General features: G+C 41.0%; 2 protein-coding genes across 3 annotated transcripts; both read left to right on the forward strand.

The window, feature by feature from the left end:
• The first annotated feature begins 2,965 nt into the window (after positions 1–2,965).
• LOC143010074 (serine/threonine-protein kinase OSR1-like) lies at positions 2,966–15,447 on the forward strand. 2 transcript variants are annotated; one of them, XM_076162237.1, is made up of 17 exons: positions 2,966–3,187; positions 4,265–4,377; positions 6,685–6,793; positions 7,535–7,676; positions 8,497–8,552; positions 9,599–9,708; positions 9,834–9,935; positions 10,440–10,573; positions 10,696–10,744; positions 10,842–10,907; positions 11,052–11,174; positions 11,468–11,503; positions 11,657–11,806; positions 12,086–12,194; positions 12,287–12,355; positions 12,624–12,688; positions 12,834–15,447. In XM_076162237.1, the coding sequence occupies exons 1-17, from the start codon at positions 3,118–3,120 to the stop codon at positions 12,906–12,908; spliced, it is 1,578 nt and encodes a 525-aa protein (XP_076018352.1). In that variant the 5' UTR covers positions 2,966–3,117; the 3' UTR covers positions 12,909–15,447. The 2 variants fall into 2 exon arrangements, with proteins under 2 accessions (XP_076018352.1, XP_076018353.1); XM_076162238.1 differs by having other exon boundaries at positions 12,089–12,194.
• A 72-nt stretch (positions 15,448–15,519) lies between these two features.
• Positions 15,520–19,289, forward strand: slc22a13a (solute carrier family 22 member 13a). Its single transcript, XM_076162145.1, has 10 exons — positions 15,520–15,894; positions 15,982–16,085; positions 16,190–16,344; positions 16,478–16,646; positions 16,909–17,029; positions 17,407–17,501; positions 17,592–17,806; positions 17,883–17,991; positions 18,063–18,269; positions 18,479–19,289. The coding sequence occupies exons 1-10, from the start codon at positions 15,520–15,522 to the stop codon at positions 18,552–18,554; spliced, it is 1,626 nt and encodes a 541-aa protein (XP_076018260.1). The 3' UTR covers positions 18,555–19,289.
• The last annotated feature ends 158 nt before the right edge of the window (positions 19,290–19,447 follow it).

A 19,447-nucleotide genomic window follows, 5' to 3' on the forward strand; every position in this document is an offset into this window, starting at 1 on the left:
GATGTCACAGCAGGGTAGAATACACTGGAGCGCCACTGCACCGACTGATCAGCACGCCACACAATCACATGCTCGATTTAAAGCTAATACAACACATGCAAATAGATCAATCCGTCGCTTTCTTTGCACTTGCATGCAGGAAATGCTTTCAGTTCAGTGGATCCATTTTTTAATCCGAGCTTTTTGGGATAACGTGTGTGTGCCAAAGTGTGGAAATACTGCCAGAGCCTGGAGGCCAAACACAGGCAGGGGTGGTTCACCTGAGAACGAACTATGTAAATAAATTCCTTATAACAATAAAAGAACAAAGAGTGCGCTTGTGCGGCCTTTTGTTGCTATCTTTCAATAAGATAACGCGAGTTTGTCCAATCAAAAACTAAATTATTTTGTTTGTTTTGGTAGTCGTTTCATATGGACTATAGCTTTCATTTTCATCATCATTCAGTGCAATTTGATTTGTATAGCACGAAATGCAAATCAAAGTGATTTGCAGCCAATAAAATACGCACAACAAAGAACAAAAGCTCAAAGGGACGATTGAGATCAAATCACGCATAGATAAAAGTAAAATCAAAAATCAAACATGGCAAACAATCAAATATTGGATGAGAAATAAAGACACTGAATACAAATAATTAGAAGAAGTTCAAGGAAATTAACAATATAATAATAATATAAAACAAGACCAGAGAAAATTATATATGTTACATTAAATATTTCATCAACAACAATGATAATAATTTAATAAAAGATGTTAAACTTGAACTTAAGCTTTCTCTCAACAGATTTTGTGTTCAAACATCTTTATGTGTGGAGCTGTTTATTGTTATCTGGTGTAAAGAAGCAGTCCCAACATCTGACATGCCCCCACATGCTGCACAGGAGGCACAGTATTTATTGCATTCTTTTCTTGATTGCAGAGATGAAGATATCTCTTAGAATAAAAGCCAAAAATGAATCAATTCATTCATTCATTTAATCATACGACGGATCTCATATGGATTGGGGTCAACCTATGTATTGTTTCTTTGTTTGGTGCCATCACGCTGCCCTTCTGCACAATCCAGACATATGCAAAATTATTAAAGACAAGGTTGCACTGCATAGGGAAAATGAAGTTTCTGTTTTCCTTTTCATGTGCAGCTCAGCCTTGGCAGGATAATAGTATTGCAGTCACTGGTTCACTGCTGCTCTTGTGGCTCTCAGCAGTTCCCTTTCAGGCCTGGCTTACCCACAGCGCTCTGTCAGCATTAGGATGAGTGAGCTTTTGCGCAGCATCTGGGTAACGCTTCCGGGGAAGGGCCATCCACTCCCAAAATCCACCAGGGTCATAATAATAAAAGACAGGACGATGGAGTGTAATATTGGTTTTGATCACTATCAATGCTCTCAGGAGAGTAATCTATAAACCTTTCCTTACCAATCTTGCATTATAAGTATTGATTATAAATTGCATCTATTTAAAGTCATCTTTCATAACATTTAGAAGTAGCTATACAAAGTGCTGTGATTTGGTAACTATAAACCAATCTGTGAATTTAAGTTAAAAAGCTTTGCATCAGATCAAACCAAACATTGTGATGACTTCAGGTGCTGTCGCTGCTTGTTGCCTGTGATTGTAGAACGAGCTCTGACAGGCCCAGCTCCTTCCCTTAAACCACTGATACCATCCAGAGATGGCTCTCTGGTTCATGGCATGATACAACAACTACAAAACACAAAGACTAAAAAGCATTGACAGACAAATCCTCCTAAAGTAATGTGTCCATTTGCAACAACTTTCATATACAGCTTGAGTTTTAGTTCTGCGTGTTGTCCGTATGCTTTTGATACGTATTAACTTAGACTTCTTCAAGCATTACATACTACAAATTCATGTCAAGTCAAGTGAAATGATGTTTATACATTCTGATAGCAGGCACAATGTTTCAGGTGAACATTTCCTGGCTCACACCCCACCAACCTGCCTGTTTGGAACAATGTGAAGACAATTCTGGACTGACACAATTGGACTAAATGCATTGGACTCCTCATTTGGCTGGGACACAATTTTAACTTCTTTCTTTTTTTAACTTTTTTAAAACATTTTTTATTTCATTACCAGTGGATTTTGAAAAAACGTCTGTATCCTTCTCCTGTACAGGGCTCAATTGTTGTACTGTGTATCTTCCTCTATTGTTACATCTTTGTTTTCTTCCTTTGTACTTGTTCCACATGTGCAGCTCCCGTTGCACTCCTTGTGATTTGAGCAAATGAGATCTCTGTGAATTGTCTCTCCTGGGGGGTGCTCTCCCATTTTACCTCCATTCCAATTCTTTTTTGGAGAGTTTTTCCTTGAGAGCTTGAGGTGGGTCATGAATCTTTGCTTGGTAGGCCTGTACAGCCCTTTGAGACTGATGTGATACTGGCTACACACAAATTCACTTGACTCGAAAATAGAGTCAACAATAGCAATAATAAATGTGCTCTCAGTCAGAAAACACCTGTTTAATAGATTATGTATAGTGAATATACTGTATATTTATACATTTGGTTCAAATTAAATAGTTTCCCCCCATTTTGAGTTTTCATTGTTCCCATACTGTAAAAATCAGAGATGATAATACAATACAGCTACAGACCATATAAAACAGAAAATAGTCACAACAAGACATTTGTTTCACATTTACGGTAGTGTTTATTAAAACGAATCTGAACGTACATAGTATGTTTCCACAAGAATGGGACATTTGCGCCCTCTAAAGGGGGCTTGTGGTTCTACAGGTTAGGTTTGTTAAAATAATTGTTTTTTAAATTAAGTATTATCTGTAGTTCAAACTATTGCGCTTTTAGCTTTGTAATATCGGCAGCAGTTGTAATGGTTCACAGTATTTCCCCATTTTGACATTGTGGGGTTTTTCGCCAGACTCAATATGGCGTCAGCCTGGTCCCGCCTTTCGATGACGTAAGAAGGCGTCAACGCCTCCGTGCATCGGCCATTGGTGAAGTTGTGTTGACAGGAGCAGCAGGACTGTCAGCGGAACAGCAAGCAGCATCCCGGGAGCCGAATGGAGAGACCTTAACCCGCCAGAACGCATCGCTATTTTAACCTACCAACACTGTTTACAGTTGCAAACCATGGCGGACGACCAGAGCTCCCAATCCTGGACAATCGACAGGGATGACTATGAACTTAATGAGGTGATAGGTGAGTAGCTCAACGTGCTAATGTTAGCATATTGGCTAACGTTGCCAAGCTAAACCTCGGCTCTTCTTCCAGCAGGGCAGACTTGACACTAGCCTGCTAGCACTGCTGCATCTCTATAGCTACCAGATTAACAGAAACAACGCAAAGCAACAGATACGGAGTTTTCTTTTAGGTGCTCCAGGTTCAGTTAGCATATTCTGTCAGCTAGCGGGCTCAAGTAAGACAGCTTCTTGGCTAGTTAGCATTAGTAGTTGGCTAGCTAGGACAAGCTAGCCTGCATTGTATGAAGACAGGAGGCTGCAGTGGGTGGTGCTGTGTGCTGGAGGTGAGAGACAGACCGGACAGACAACGAGCCACATGGAACGTGGCCGATGTTTGTGTGACTATGAGAATATTAATGTTGCAGCTAACCTTTCATTTTGAAAACAAAACTAAGAATAAATAACTGACATTTTTATTGTTATTTATGTTTTTAAACCCATATAGTTGGAAGAAAAAAGAAATTGCTTCATGAAACGTATTACAGACCTAGTTTTATGTATTATTAACCTAGATTTCTTAATGCAAGTTTTTATACAGGGACTTCATTTCAGTGTTTAATTTCCAGCAACTAGAATTTTACTTTTCCAAGTTGATTTTCATCATTTTAGTGTTCCTGTTGACATCTTTAATCATGAACTTGAACTTGGTTAACTCTGAAAAATCCCAACTATTGCAACTATCTTCTTTGATAATGTGATGGATTGAACAGTGTCGGCTTCTGTTGTGTCATTTTCTTTGATTCAGCATTATCAGGTTTTTCTTTCTCTCAAATCCAGCTTCCAGTATTGGCAGGACTGATCATTTTCATTACAGTGTGGCTGTGCAAATACTGCTATCTGTCCTATAGTAATAGCACTAAGTATTGATATGATGGCTGAAATTGCCTTAGTGATCTATCATAAAGTTGTGAAAAGAAGTGACATTCAGCACAGCACATTTGCTCACAGGCTTCTTTCTGTCACCGTTCAAAGACTTCTCTAATCTGTCAGTGGGGACAATATAACTCAAATCTCTTTTTCTCCTCTGATTGATCAGGGAGCGGAGCCACTGCTGTGGTCCAGGCGGCATACTGCAAACCCAGAAAGGAGAAGGTGGCCATCAAAAGAATTAACCTGGAAAAGTGTCAAACCAGCGTGGATGAACTCTTGGTAAGAAACTGTACATTGTACGAAACTCTGTATGTGTTTGTGGAGAGCTTTGTTTGGTGTAGGGCGGAGGTTTCTTTTTCGTTTCTATGATTCAAGTTGTCTAAAGAACAAGAGAGAGAGAGAGAGAGAGAAACATCAGTCAGTGTTAGTTTAGGATTGGATACAGTACATTATCTTAGACCTCCTTTTTATTACAGAATTCACTGTCAAACTGGTTTTACCAATGCAGCTGGATGACGCGACTGCAAAAGTTTACGATTACGCAACACACAGTGGGTTTAATCAAAGTCTCCTTATTTCATTTAAGTCGCAATGCTGGGGGTTCCAAATGATGAAAATGAATACTCCCCCATCCCCAGATAACGGCACCCACGACCCATATGAAAAGCTGGGAAGCCTCGCAAACAACACGCGGTAGAGCATCAGAAATCACTCCCTGGACCGAGCATGATTACTATGTGACTGTCAGAGATCAACACTGTGATCTACACCAGCTGTTATTAAATACTTCACATTACCAGGCTTCCCAGCTACACACAATTCCTGATTGTCATCTCAGTTACAATTTCTTAAGTCAGTGTTTCAGTGGTGGTGTAAGATGAAACATGGAAGAAAGAATAGAAGAATCTGGTTTTAAACATCCGGTTTTTTTCTTAATAACTTTAGCTGCTTACTGTGAATAGAGTTTGGAGTGATGCCTTCAGTGACGTCATTAAAATCCAGCAGCACTTACTTCCTCTCAGTTTGAACTTCTTACTTCAAGGATGAAGAGGCAAATGCAACTCCTTAACCCTGATTTATTAACTAGAACTCACTCAATGCTGGCACAGAATAGAAGTGGGAACCAAAACACAGTCTTGGTTTATTTGTTTTGTTTGTGGCTTTCTGAATAAATACCTGGTATACACACTGGAAAGGCAACTCCTGCTGCACCCCTGCTGGCATTACACTGGCTGGCAACCACGGACACAAAGAGCAGCCATCTGACCAGTGTTAGTCCGGCCTGGCCCTGTGTAAACATTCAGGTCCCGTCAGGTTGGGACAAAAATGGACAAATAGGGAAGTAACGTTTTTTGGTAAGAAGAAAAGGGGAGGCAATGCAATTTTTGTGAACGGAAGGCGGTGCAATCGCGGACGTATAACTGTTATGGAACATCTCTGCTGCCCGGACATGGACCTCTTGGCTGTCAGGATGTATCCTTACTATTTGCCATGGGAGTTTTCTTCAGCCATCTTGATTGTTGTTTACATTCCAGCCTCAGCTGATGCTGCAGCTGCATGCGAGGTATTCCACACCACTGTTACCAGTCTGCAGGCCCATCACTGGGGATTTGAACCATGTTTCCCTTCACTCCACCCTCCCAACTTTCCACTTGTTTGGTGACTGCTATACACGGAACAACAAAACACTGTATTTCCTGTATGCAATGCTACACACGCATACAGTGCCCCTGCCCTTTCCCCATTTGGCAGATCTGTTCACAACACGGTCCTGTGAACACCTCAGTATGTCCCTGCTGTGCAAAGGCAGCCTGTCTCCACATGCACTGTGAGGAGGTGTACTCAGAAGGCCAGCGAGGCTCTGCTGGACTCCTCTGAAACCACGCACTGGGATGTGCTCCCTGAACCACACAGGGATGATATTTATAACTTGACCGGCTGCATCACTGACTGCATCGCCTCCTGTGAGGACAGAGCCAAGAAGCACAACTCATTCTTGCCACCTGCAGAAGTTCTTGGATGACTCTGCAGAGTTTAGGGAACTGGTGGGTATATTTGTTGAGCGGTGCAGAATGAATCAGCTGATGCACAACGTCAACAACACCAGGGAGAGGAAGAAGGAAAGGTGCTGTGATTAATTGTGTGTTCCATAGAAAGCCGGGTTTGTCATATGCCACAAGCTGGAGCTGTTTGAGTCAGTGATGCTCTCTGTCATTGTCATCCTCTCTGTCGCACATTGGACAGACAGCGGAGCTCATTTTGTAACAGACTCATTTAGCGCCACTGTCACAAAGAAAGTTTGAGTTTCGCCATCACACTGTACAACAGCTCACCTCTGTGTGACAGGTGAATACACTTAACTGTACATTTGTCACCATTGCACAACTTCTACACTGTTTGCAGATCCTCTTTGTTTGAACATCTGCTTGTTGCTACTTCTACATCTTCTCCCAATGAATGAAGTTAAATTGTAGAGAGATCTGGATCAAAACCCCACTGAAGACTCACCTGAGCTCCACACAGTGATGGAGGTATTCAGTCATGGCTGTGCCTTTTTCTTACATCACACCTGTTCTTTATTTGCAGAAAGAGATCCAGGCTATGAGCCAGTGCCACCACCCAAACATTGTGGCTTATTATACCTCCTTTGTGGTGAAGGATGAGCTGTGGCTGGTGATGAAACTACTCAGTGGTGGTAAGTGCTGTGATGGAAACCTTTGAGCTTTGGCTTCACATGCTCTTTGCTTACTCTTATCTTCAGCTTGACATTGACTTGACTTTCTCCATACTTCCAAAATATCTGAACTAAGATCAAGTTTCTGTGTACTATGTGGTAAAGCCTACATTGGCACTTCAACAAAGCCCCACTTCAAAGTTTACAATTTAAAAACACAACATGTATGACCAGATAGATAAAATATAGATTGAATCTTATTATTCTGCAAGCTCCAATTCCGCTCTGTGTATTCCTATTTAGCAGCCATTATTGCCTGATCCATTGTAGAAAGGCTCTACCTCACCGGTTGTCTTTCACACTTGGATATTGATGTCACCTTCCTGGTTTACAGCTTTTCTGCACTGCTGTCTCGGTGCTTTTTCTGTAACAAAATACTTAAGCAGTTTTACAGTACAATGCATCACACGCAGGTAAATATGCAAAAGGTTGGCAAACAAAATACTGAGGGAGCCAAATTCCAAGCACCAACCCAGATCACCCTCTTGCATGATTTCATATAGGATATAGAGAATCCTTTAGCATCCTTTAACCCCTTTTCAGCCAGTATGCCAGGTAGAACCTTATAACAATCAAGTCACAATTCCTTTTAATTAACAATTTCTTCATCTCTTCTGGTACTCATTATGGCTTTAACTACCACACAAATAAACATCCTACTTATGTCCTTTTCAGTGTGATAAGCCTGTGTGTCTCTCTCAGGCTCGGTGTTGGACATCATCAAACACATCATCTCTCGTGGCGAGCACAAGTCTGGAGTGTTGGATGAGGCCAGCATAGCCACCATCCTGAAAGAAGTCTTGGAGGCGCTGGAGTACCTTCACAAGAACGGGCAGATTCATCGGTGAGGCAGATGAACGCATGACTGCACACACACACACACACACACACACACACAAGCATAACAAAGCTGCAGAGCCATGTCGTGTCGTCACTTTATGTAGGTTAAGTGCATTTAGAATCATGGTAGCTAGGCAAATGGCATTCACTTTTCCTCTCGGCTTAAATGTGCTTCAGTTTGAACCGGGGCCTCTGGCTTTCATAAAGGCCTTTTAATATTTAATATACTGGAAATCAGAGGTGGGGGCGGGTCAAATTTGAGACTTGTTTGACTAACAGTGATGAAAGCCTTGACTTTGACTTGATATTCATGACTTGAGACTTAAGTTACACATGAGACAGATGACTTGAAAGGTGTAAGCTTATATTTATACAGGCAGCCCCCAGGTTAGGAATGAGATTCTTTTTTTAAGTGTCTTTATGCAAAATTTGTATGTAAATTGGAACAGTAACCTACGGTTCCCATCAAGTGTCTGGAGGTGATTGTAGGAATGGTGCTTGTTGCAAACACAAACTGCAGGAGACCTTGTAAGTAAGTGGTATGAGTCAGTTTGGAACAGCGGTCGTATCTACACTGTACTCCTGATGCCCTACTGGCTTTATCCACTCTTTACTTTCTGCATAGTTTGCCACAGTTTGCAAACAGATATGAGTTGGAATAATAACGGGAGGTGGTGCAGCTGCAACATGTTAGTGTGTGTAGTAGTAAAGACTGTGTGTGATTGGGTTAGGAGAGCCTGGCCACTCCTCAGTTAGTTTAGCCAGTGAGTAATTGTTGATAGTGGTTTACATGATGATTCATTCATTCTCCTCTTTGTTCACAGGGATCTGAAGGCTGGAAATATTCTTCTGGGGGACGACGGCTCAGTGCAAATTGCTGGTATGGTGTTTCTCTGTTTTCTCTGCACCTGCCTCCATCCTACTCTCTAAAATGATGGATCTTCATGTGTTCCTCCATAAGCACACACTGCAGTCACTCTGTTGGAGTTCTGTTTCCCTTCCTGACAATGTGTTTAGCTACACTGTCCGTCCATATTTATTAGCACTAGGAATTTTCGCTGGTGAAATTAGAGAAAAGCTGCATCCGTAAGATTTGCGTATTTGGTTAAATCCATATTAGTCTCAGGGCTTGCCGATATGAAGCCACAAAAAATAGCAGAGAATGGAAATTATGGCTTATGCCTCGCTACGGCTGATTTATCATGGCTGGTCACCTTTGCAGCAAAGGTGATTGCATCCATGATTTACCATCTTTGAAAAGCACTTCACCTCTTTGTGGCCCTAGATTGTAGACAAAGCGGCTGCTATTGTTAGGAAGAGACATCGTCGGTGTGGTGGAGTGTGTGTGCAAAAGGAGAGAGTGAAGTTGAGATCAGGCTACTGAGTCATGGCGTACTCCAGTTTCTCCACTTTACTCGACGAGCAACAACAAAGTGAAGCCGCGTCAAACCTGCAAAACTTCAAAACGTCTCTCCCCGCTGCATTTCCTTGCTTCCAGCTCTTTTGGAGCTCACAGTCGCAGCATTAGCCAGGATCTCACAGGCGCCGGCTTTCAAACGCGCTGGTGCTGAAAGCTGTGCTGTTTGGAGTGTGTATCATATTTCCAAAACCGAGAGGCAATTTGTTTTGCTTTCCTGACGTGGCTCAAGAAGCGTCTTAAATAGCTGCAGTGCGTTCGCATGATCTCGCTGCAGCTGTGCTCATTTACATAACGCGCCTTCATAAATAACCTGCTAAATGGAAAACATGCAGCGGTGCAGAAGATTAACGTCTGGATGATAATTTACATCATGCTTACTAAATCTGGCTCTGTGTGTGTGTTCTTACTACCAAATCGCAACACAGGCTGGGCAACTTAGTTTATCTTCTTAATTAAATTTGCTTTCAACCTACCTCCTCTGTGTCTCGTCTTGTTCTCACACACAGATTTTGGTGTGAGTGCCTTTCTAGCAGCAGGAGGAGACATGACCAGGAATAAGGTTCGGAAGACTTTTGTGGGGACGCCATGCTGGATGGCCCCTGAGGTCATGGAGCAGGTGAGTGGCTTTTTGATCCTTTGATGGTGCCCACATTGTTCTGTTGTCCCTCTGTAAGGCATTGTTATTTGATGACTATAGGGAATGTTGCACTTTGGTTACTTGGCTCTGTTTTTAATCTGCAGGTCCGGGGATATGATTTCAAAGCTGACATCTGGAGTTTTGGGATAACAGCCATTGAACTGGCCACTGGTGCTGCACCATATCATAAATACCCACCTATGAAGGTAACTGTGTGTTTCTGTTTGCAAAGTCATAAACTGTACGATCAGGGAATGCTGTTGGCCAATTTTCAGTTCTCGTGCTGCTTGACCTATTGGCTGCCTTTCAAATAGTCAAATCCTCCTCTCCACACTCTGAGCTTGGCCTCTCAGGATCGGCTCTCAGCTCTCAGGGAGATCTTTAAGAGTGTCATGGGGCAATTCTTGCATATTGTCACCAATCGGCATCCAGCTTGACTCCTCAAGTCAACCCTCCAAAAAAAAAAGGGAATGATTTTGCAATATGCATTTAGCATAAACTGCTGAGAAACAATATTGATCCAGTCCACTTGATCCAGTCAATATGCAAGTTCTGATTCCCCTAATTCCTGAATAAATAATGTGGAAATGTCTTGACATTTGAGTATAAAACATTCTGTCTGATTTGACAAAGCTCCCCAAACTTTGGATCGATAGCCTCATCGGTTTTCCAGTTTATTGAACACTATTGGTTTTGTTGTTTGTCTGTAGGTGCTGATGCTGACACTGCAGAATGATCCTCCCTGTCTTGAGACGGGCATCACAGACAAGGAAATGGTGAAGAAGTACGGCAAGTCCTTCAGGAAGATGATCTCCCAGTGTTTACAGAAAGAGCCGGACAAAAGGTCAGTTGGTGGTCAAACCCTCTTTCTAAAGGAAGAGTGTTTTTTGTGACATTTAACTTGTGCTGCTTTTGCCTTCACTGGGATGTGCTTTTGATGAATCATGTCACGTCTCTCCTTTTAAGGCCAACTGCTGCTGAATTGTTGAAAAACAAATTTTTCACAAAAGCCAAGGTAAGCGTTGTGTGTGTCCCTATGATAAAAGATTCAACTGAAACTGTTTTTGTTTTCTTTAAAGGCCATGTAAGGAATGTTTCTCTTCCTGTTACAGAACAATGAGTACTTGCAGGACCGGCTCCTACACAAGGGCCCAACAATAAATGAACGATCAAAAAAGGTTTGATATCACACTGATAACACACTGCATTTGTGTTTCCATGGTTCCAATGGTCTCCCGTCCTGAGAAGTGTGTTTAGTAGATCCATACTCTTCCTAAATGTATGCAGGGAAACATTTTATCCCTCTTTTTTGTATTGTTTAGGTGCGCCGCGTCCCAGGCTCAAGTGGCCGTCTCCACAAGACTGAGGATGGCGGGTGGGAGTGGAGTGACGACGAGCTGGACGAGGAGAGCGAGGAGGGAAAAGCTGCTTTTGCAGCTCTGCGGGTAAAAGTCGACGCCGCCGGCTTGTCTGAACTCAGTCCAGTTCAATGTGTGAGGCTGAACACAAACTCTAAGATCTCTTTATTCTTCAGTGTGTGTTCACCCTGGTGCTCTGTCTATGTGTGGGTGTGGGGTTTTACTGTCTTGTCATCTTGTAACTTTGTTACAAGACCTCTGGTCAAAGTCACTGTGTGTCAATTGTATTCAATCTAATGTTTCATCAGTTTGTAGCTTTGTGGGATAAAAGTAGAAGTGCATGTTTTTAATCCTGACAATCTGTCATGTCCATCCTGCAGTCACCCAGAGTGAAGGACGGATCCCAAAACATGGAGGTGAGTCCAGTTGTAATGGACATGACCTGAAAATCTTGATTCATCTGTAATGCCTTGACATAGAGATCTGCATGACTGTCTTGTGTGTGTCTGTTTCCAGTGATGTAACAATGGAAAACACCCACTGATTTGTTTATGTGTCATACCCCATAGCTCTTCCCACCAACAGATGGCTCCACTGCTCTACTACAGCCACCTGGTCCACCACAGGAGAGCCCTGCACATGTCAGCCAGCCGGTAGAAGACGCTCCACCGCCGGCACCCATCCAGACAGCCAGTCCTCTGCATGTACCCGCTCCCCAGGTACAGATTATATATATATATATATATATATATATATAGGTATAGATAGATAGATAGATAGATAAAATACTATATAAATACAATAATCTCCTGTTGTTTGGGAGTTAGGAAGGGCCTTAAAGGCACTGTAATTGTAGATACATCTTAATCACACAAGCCAGCAGTCGTGAAGAGTTGTGTACTTTAGTGGATGCTGATTGTGCTTCATCCTACTTCTCATCCTTTGCTCCAGTCAGGCGGAAGTGCTGCATAATGACTTTTATTCCTGTTGTGCCATAGCAGGAGTCGGCCCCGGCCAATGCCAGTATTCCCATCAGCCTTGTCCTGAGACTGAGGAATCTCAAGAAGGAACTCAATGACATCAGATTTGAGTTCATGTCTGGCAGAGGTAGAATAATTCCACCTATTTGTTCTCTTTTCTCACATGCCAAGAGAGTTAAATTCTCATGTCCTCCTCTCTGGGTTCTCCTGTGTCCTCAGACTCTGCAGACGGAGTTTCTCAGGAGTTGGTTTCAGCAGGTTTGGTTGATGGACGGGACTTGGTCATTGGTAAGTATGAGTAATATAGCATTGTATTCTTGAGATGGCATTTGGCTGCTTTGGTTTCTGCTCTACAGCAGAACAACAAACCTGCTGAGACTCAATGCTTGCGTCACAATTGCCAAATAGCTTATTTTCAATGCTTCTTCACAATGTCCTCGTTTGCTCATTAGTTTGTCTTCTAGGTTAGTTTGTGAAGAATACATTGTGCATCATCACATGGCAAGGGTCGAACCTGAGACTGATGCATCCTCTCACTTTCAAATCCTCTGTTTAGTTGCTGCCAATTTGCAGAAGATCGTTGATGATCCTCAAAATAACAGAAATGTGACCTTTAAACTGGTAAGTCCCTAGATTAGAACATTCTGTGAATAAGACAAGGATGTCTTTGTCTTTCTTCTGTCCACTGATCTGTAATATAGATTATTTATATATATATATATATAAAAATATGCATGTAGAGTTCATGATGTTTGTTTCCTGTCAGGCATCTGGTGTGGAGGAGTCTGAAATTCCAGATGATGTTAAACTGATTGGATTTGCGCAGCTTAGCATCAGTTAACCACGGACCAGGCAACCAACAAAGGACAGCTACAAATGGCATTGCACAGCTGCATAATACTCAATTTTAAGAAGCCACTGCTGCCAAAGAGATGAGCAGGAGGAGGAGGAGAAGGAGGAGGAGGAGACGTTGAGCCGGCAGGAGTGTGACACGACAGCAGGGTGCATGTGGTCTGCATAGGGCCTCAGTTCAACCTGGGAATCACACTTGAATCGTTTACAGTGCGCTTAGAAACGGGAGAAGAAACACAATCGACAAATCCTACTCATCTTTTTCTTCTTTGTTCTTCATACAGAAGCACAATCTCAACCATCTCATGCCCCCACTGGAAGTGATTGCCTTTTTATTTCTTTATTCAACTGTGCCACAAAACTGGTGCCGCCTATATGTGGCACATTATGAAAAGTGTAAATTCAACCTAAGTTTGAAAAGTTATAGATCCTGACGGTGCAATAGATGAATAATTGAGTCTGATGATGATGATTGTTGGTTTTACCCTTTTTAGGACTTTCTGAAACAAAAGCAAATCCCAAATAACAGGTAAAAAAAAGAGTTGTCCATAGCTACAGTTTAGTAAGTTCTCTATTGGAATTGGAATCTTAGCATACCGAGTGATAATTGCATCTTAAAATGGTGCGATGAATCCTCTCCTCAGTCTGATGGTTTTGTTTAAGGCATAACCAAAGCGTTTGGGCTCTTAGTACTCTATAGTACTCTTAGAATATTCTTCTACTATGCAATAGTTCCATTCTTTTCCATTCTTCAAGTTATATTTCTCTTGGGTTTAACACTTTTTGTGCTTGTATCTCAACAGGAGTTCATTAATAGTCAACCAGGGACAGGTGGTGTTCGATCATTGACACACCTGCAGACATGATTTTCATTCCGTACCCCAGGAGAAGCTATTAGCTGTTATTAGGTATTTATTTTTCCGGTATACTAATATTACAGGAGCACCCCACCAATTTTACAGAGTAGGTTCATTTTTGTGTGGGCTGTGGGAGCTTGACGCATGTGGAAAGAACTGCTTAAAAGCTTTTGTGTCTGTTAAGGGAGATTTACAAAGGTCAAGGCAGGGCTTTATTACAAAACTTACTACTTACTCTTACCAACATTTGCTGTCTAAGGCCTGGATGCAGTTTTCATTGGACCAGATAGATAGATGGCTAATATGCTATTCCAGACCGAACCTCCATGCAGGGCATCATCCATTCTGTCTCGACTTAAATTAAGTAAAAAATGATCAGATTATTGTGAAGAAATCCTTCATTGTCGGTCCAAAACAGATATTCACCCGATATTCGTCTCAGAATCGTATATGCATCAAATTTGTGACTTAGCATGTCTCCCTCTGCAGCCACAGAAGCAGTTCTACAAGTCTTTCTCCACGCTGCATATTGCTCTCCAAGAACTAAATAATATGCAAACAAACTGATATGCAAAGTGGGTAGAGTCTTTAACAGCTGGGATCAATCCTGAATGCTGGTGTTGATCTTACAGATTGACTGCTAATGAATTTCTTTGAAGCGTGCTCGCTCAAAAACAAAAACCCCGAAATATAACAACATTTCCCTCTCAGTCATCGTCTCTCTAGGCATGTTGTCCTGACATGCATGTAGTCCCCGTGCTTTTTAAACACTCGCCAACAAATCACTTATGTCACTCCCAGTATCGCTGTTTGGTTGTTTTTTTTTTACCTGTGCGAGAGCTGTGATGGCTCGCAGTTCAGGTACTGAAACATGTATGTAAAGATGTACAAAAGATGGCCAATCTCCATGTCACACAAACATCTTCAGGTTTGTATGTAATTATGATGAGGGCAGATTGTTTGGAACACCTTTTAATGAAAAGTAACATATTTGTAAATAGTGACTGAGGCAAGAAGCTGGTGAATCCATTACAGTACACACAAGTAGTTTTTGTTGGTGGTTTGCAATGTTGGGCTTTATTAGATCACTAATCATGCACAAATTCTTTGTTCAATTGGCACCTTATTGATTTGTATGTTATGAGCTTATTTGAATTTACACGAGGCTTGTTATCACATTATGTGCTTTAATGTCACGGTATGCAGTTCTCACCCAAACCTCTCAAAAAAAATATTATTGTGTTCCTTTATATGTAACGAAACGGGCAACACAAGTTCTGTTATTTGTCTCTTATTTGACACTGTTGGTTGGTTTAAAAAAAAAAAAAAAAATATCAAAAGTTTTATTGTTTACTAATCGCAACGCCAAATCAATTTATTTCTGTATTTTTATGATTGATTGAATTTTTGTTATACAAATCATTAATCAAAGCTGTAATGTTTGTGACAACAGCGTTAGAATATATCTTGACCAATTGTGTATATTGTTGGAAATGGTCCACATATGCAAATGATTTTTAGTAGCTGAATAAAGTCACGACGCATTCATTTTATGATTGGGATCTGTTTTAGTATCATGATTTGATGTCCATGTCATAAATCATCCATTGGTAGAAGTTGATTTTTGCCCTGTAAAGTGAGTTACTGAATAAAATCAGTGGGTTAAACATCTATCTGCATTCCTCTCTTGAGCGTGAACAGAACGGTCCGTCTGCATTTTGCAGATTGTTTTGCGGTGTGGAGATGGCAGAGTTTGGAGAGATTCTAAAAGCCATTGGAGACTTTGGCTTCTTCCAGAAGCTCATCCTTCTAGCCTTAACCTTTCCAAATCTCATGCTTCCAATTTTATTTTCCTGTTTGATTTTTATCCAGTCCGATCCAGACAGACACTGTAACACAGACTGGATCCTCGGTGCCGATCCTAACCTGACAGCAGATGAGCAGCTGGACCTCACTGTGCCTCGGCAGGAGGATGGATCCTTCAGTAAGTGTCTGATGTTTGTCCCTGTGAAGTGGGACATCATTGCCATCAGGGAATACGGACTCAATGCGACCACACAGTGCCTGCATGGATGGGTGTATGACAAGACGCTGTATGAAGCCACCATAATCACTGATGTAGGCTAAGTATGAGTTTGGGTTTTGTGACATGTCCGGTACTATCCGCAAACATTCCATGACATTTTAGCAGTTTTGTTTGTACAGTTTGATCTCGTCTGTGACAAGTCTAACTTGGTTGAAGTTGCACAGACGGTCTTCATGGCTGGTATACTTAGTGGGTCATTCATTTTTGGACCTATGGTTGAATCGTAAGTCCTTTTAAATAGTCATCTTTTAGATTTTACATTTTAGGGATTCAAATCTTTCAAAACCCTAATATATACCTCCTGCTTCTTCCCCTCTCTAACTGTAGGTACGGCCGTAAAAGAACCACCCAGTTACCAGCAGTCTTTCTGCTTATATTCACCATACTTAGTGGTGTGTCCGTAAATCTATATATGTTCCTGGTGACGCAATTCTTTGTTGGAGCTGCAATAGGAGGATTTAGAATCAACTCCACTTTATTAGGTTTGATTCATCTTTTCTTATGGTCTTTGATTTTGGGGGTGCTCTATCACAGACATTGATGGCTTTACAGAAAAGGTTTAGTACTGGTTCTGTGTTAATGTAGTGATTTAGATGTTTACATTTTTCTTTCTAGCTACTGAGTGGATTGGCGTCACCCAAAGGTCTTTCTCTTCCTGTCTGGGCCAGTTATTTGCAGGTGTTGGACAGTGTGTCATGGCTGGTCTGGTTTATATTTGCCGTGATTGGAGAAATGCACAGTATGTCATGGCAGGAGTATTGGCCTTTATAAGCATTTACATATGGTATGTATGTTTGGCATCCATTCTTTGCATAACTAACTGATGAACTCATGACTTGCAGTTTCACCTTGTTGATGCAAGGTGTAACTGCAAGTCATGTTATGTCATGATTAATGATTAATGGTTTGCCCAAGTCCCTCTAGATGAACCTGTCGTTAAATTAAGGTTAATTATGTGATTTATTTGTTAACACTTTCTGGATGAGTGCTGTTCAAGATACTTTAATAAGAATTACTGAATGACTTTATATGTGTTTTGTGAAAAGTTTTATTCCAGAATCCGCAAGGTGGTTACTTGGACAGGGAAGAACCCAAGAAGCTAATAAGTTAATAATGAAAGCTGCTGCAATAAATAAACGTAAAATCCCAGAGAATCTCCTGGATGAGGTATGTCAGATTAGGATCATTGTACACTTGCCTCAAGATAACTGCATTAGACATCTGCCAATGTCCTACAGACTGATTTATTTCCTATATATAGTTACACCTAACTTAAATCCGACATCTAAAAAAGATTTACCAAACTATTGCATTGTATAGCAGCATATCAGACATCTGGATCTGGACCTGTTCCCCAGTCCAGATCTGTTGAACGCTTCCTTGACCCAAGTCCTACCTATGAACAAAATCAAACTCCATACGTTTACCTTTTATGTTTCCTGCTAACAGATGGACGGACAAACAATGGTTAAAACATAAACAAACGCGGTGTTGATAATCCCCAAAACTCTGATGTCCTGTGTGTGACATATTTTTTCCTTCAGGTAACCGAGAAAAAAGAAATCCAAAGAGGGGGAATCCAAACCATTTTAAAATCACCAGTTCTTGTGAAATACGTCTTTATTGTTTCTTTGGCATGGTGAGTGATCTGGAATTTTAGTAGAATAAACTTTTGGAGATATACTGTACATTTCCTATACCTTATCTTTTGTGTCTTTGTGGTTTTCAGGTTTTCACTGAACTTGGGCTACTTCTGCCTTGTTCTGAATGTAGCCAAGTTTGGTATGAACGTCTTCCTGGTGCAGATCCTGTTTGGAGTAACAGAGATACCAGCACATCTTCTTTGTATCTGGTTTCTGGAGTTGGTGGGGAGGAAGATATCTCTGATAGTGACGCTGTTGGCAGGCGGTGTTGTTTGCTTCTTGTCCCTGGCTGTCCCTCAAGGTACATTTGTTGTCTTTATGTTCTCATATTTAGACTGTGAGTGATGTAATATTCCATACTGTAATTATCATTGCAGGCAATGCTATTGCATTCACAACTATTGTAACGATAGGAAAGTTCTTTTTGACCTGGGCTGGATCAGTGTGTATGGTCTACATTCAGGAGCTGTTTCCCACATGTGTCAGGTACACTAAATATAATTCCACAGTATTTACAGGTGAAAATAAGTGCTCATAACTTCATTTCACCCTTTTAGGCAAACAGCCTTTGGTTTGGGCTCCATATCTTTTAGAATTGCAGGATTATTAGCACCAATGGTCAACATGTTGGCCATGTACAGCTGGTTCATACCCATCACAGTCTTCAGCAGCTTAAGTCTAATCAGTGGGGCTCTCTGCTTTCTGCTTCCCGAGACGAGAAGAACAGAGCTCCCTGATTCAACTGATGAGGGCAAAGGCAAAAGGTAACATTTCTGCTTATAGTGAAAACATCGGCTTTAGGTTTCTGTCTTACATTTGAACTGCATTTATAAAGGCACTCCCTAATTTTGAATTAGCTAAAGTAACTACAGGCCTACTGTCTGGAAATAAAATGCACTGCAAACAATGTGAAGATTACAGTATGTTTTTGCAAATGATCAAATCTGTATCCTTTTTTTTTTTTTTTTTACAGAAATGAGGCCACAGAGACGACCACACGTGACTCTGAGATGGCCGAACACAATGTCCAAAGATCAACCAAACTGTAGTGATACTAAGGTCATACTGTAGATGTGTTGCTGTTACATGAAGTATTGAGCTTAGTAGTTAAACATCACTGAACTTGTTTTTGCTGAAGACGCCATGAGAATCACTTCACTATCAGAATGATATCAAACATGAAATCTTTCCAAACCTCTTGAAGCACATTCAGCGACTCAAGTCACTATGACATGATGGTTGAGGCATAGTTTGTTATTATGTTTAAACATTAAGACACACATTAACTAACATTATTTGATGTTGAACAAATCATTTACAAGTATTGTTGATAGCGGGTCATAACTAATCTCTAGTTCATCTGTAAATGTTGAATTAAGAATGTGCTGATTATTTGGTAAATTTTCAACATTCAAATATTACAGTGATCATCAATGGCTTCATTTGTGTTTCTGCCGTTTTACAAATAATTTGTTAAACAAAACTCGATAACTCATTTGCAGATGTTTTTGCAGCCTCTTATCTGATGTTGAAGCTAATCACCATGTGCCAATGTCTCCCTGGTGAGGAAAGGACTTCATTACAGAGGGAGGGTTAGGGGAGTTCCACTGCAGCAGTAGAGGATGTCTGGCTAGTAAGGCTGTGAAATTAATTATTTCTTTTTGACAGTGAATCTTGCAACGGTCAGGGGTCAAGAGAATGTTTTAGTTGGCATCTACCTAACCCAGCCTGTGTTTGCTCTCGGCCAACTCTATACAGTATTCTCCAGGCTACAACAACAACACCACTACTAAACAATAAATAAAATAAATAAAAACAATAATTCAGTCAAAAGAGACAGAATTTTGAGTGTGTGCTCCTTTTATTATAATCATTTCTTACTTTTTTAAAAATCATTTCATGTGATCAAATTTAGTTTAAAGTTTATACAGACAGGATTAAG

The sequence above is a fragment of the Genypterus blacodes genome, unplaced genomic scaffold, assembly GCF_046128005.1.
Source record: "Genypterus blacodes isolate CSIRO-AG114 ecotype Tasmania unplaced genomic scaffold, CSIRO-AGI_Gbla_v1 ptg000120l_1, whole genome shotgun sequence".
In the NCBI taxonomy this organism is placed as follows: Eukaryota; Metazoa; Chordata; class Actinopteri; order Ophidiiformes; family Ophidiidae; genus Genypterus; species Genypterus blacodes.

Coding starts and splice junctions, on each gene's coding strand:
- LOC143010074 (XM_076162237.1), top strand. CDS start 3,118: ATGGCGGACGACCAGAGCTCCCAATCCTGGACAATCGACAGGGATGAC. Junction 11,504..11,656: donor ACGGATCCCAAAACATGGAG/GTGAGTCCAGTT, acceptor CATACCCCATAG/CTCTTCCCACCAACAGATGG. Junction 12,195..12,286: donor TGAGTTCATGTCTGGCAGAG/GTAGAATAATTC, acceptor CTGTGTCCTCAG/ACTCTGCAGACGGAGTTTCT.
- slc22a13a (XM_076162145.1), top strand. CDS start 15,520: ATGGCAGAGTTTGGAGAGATTCTAAAAGCCATTGGAGACTTTGGCTTC. Junction 17,030..17,406: donor CAGAGAATCTCCTGGATGAG/GTATGTCAGATT, acceptor TTTTTCCTTCAG/GTAACCGAGAAAAAAGAAAT. Junction 17,807..17,882: donor GTCCCTGGCTGTCCCTCAAG/GTACATTTGTTG, acceptor TTATCATTGCAG/GCAATGCTATTGCATTCACA.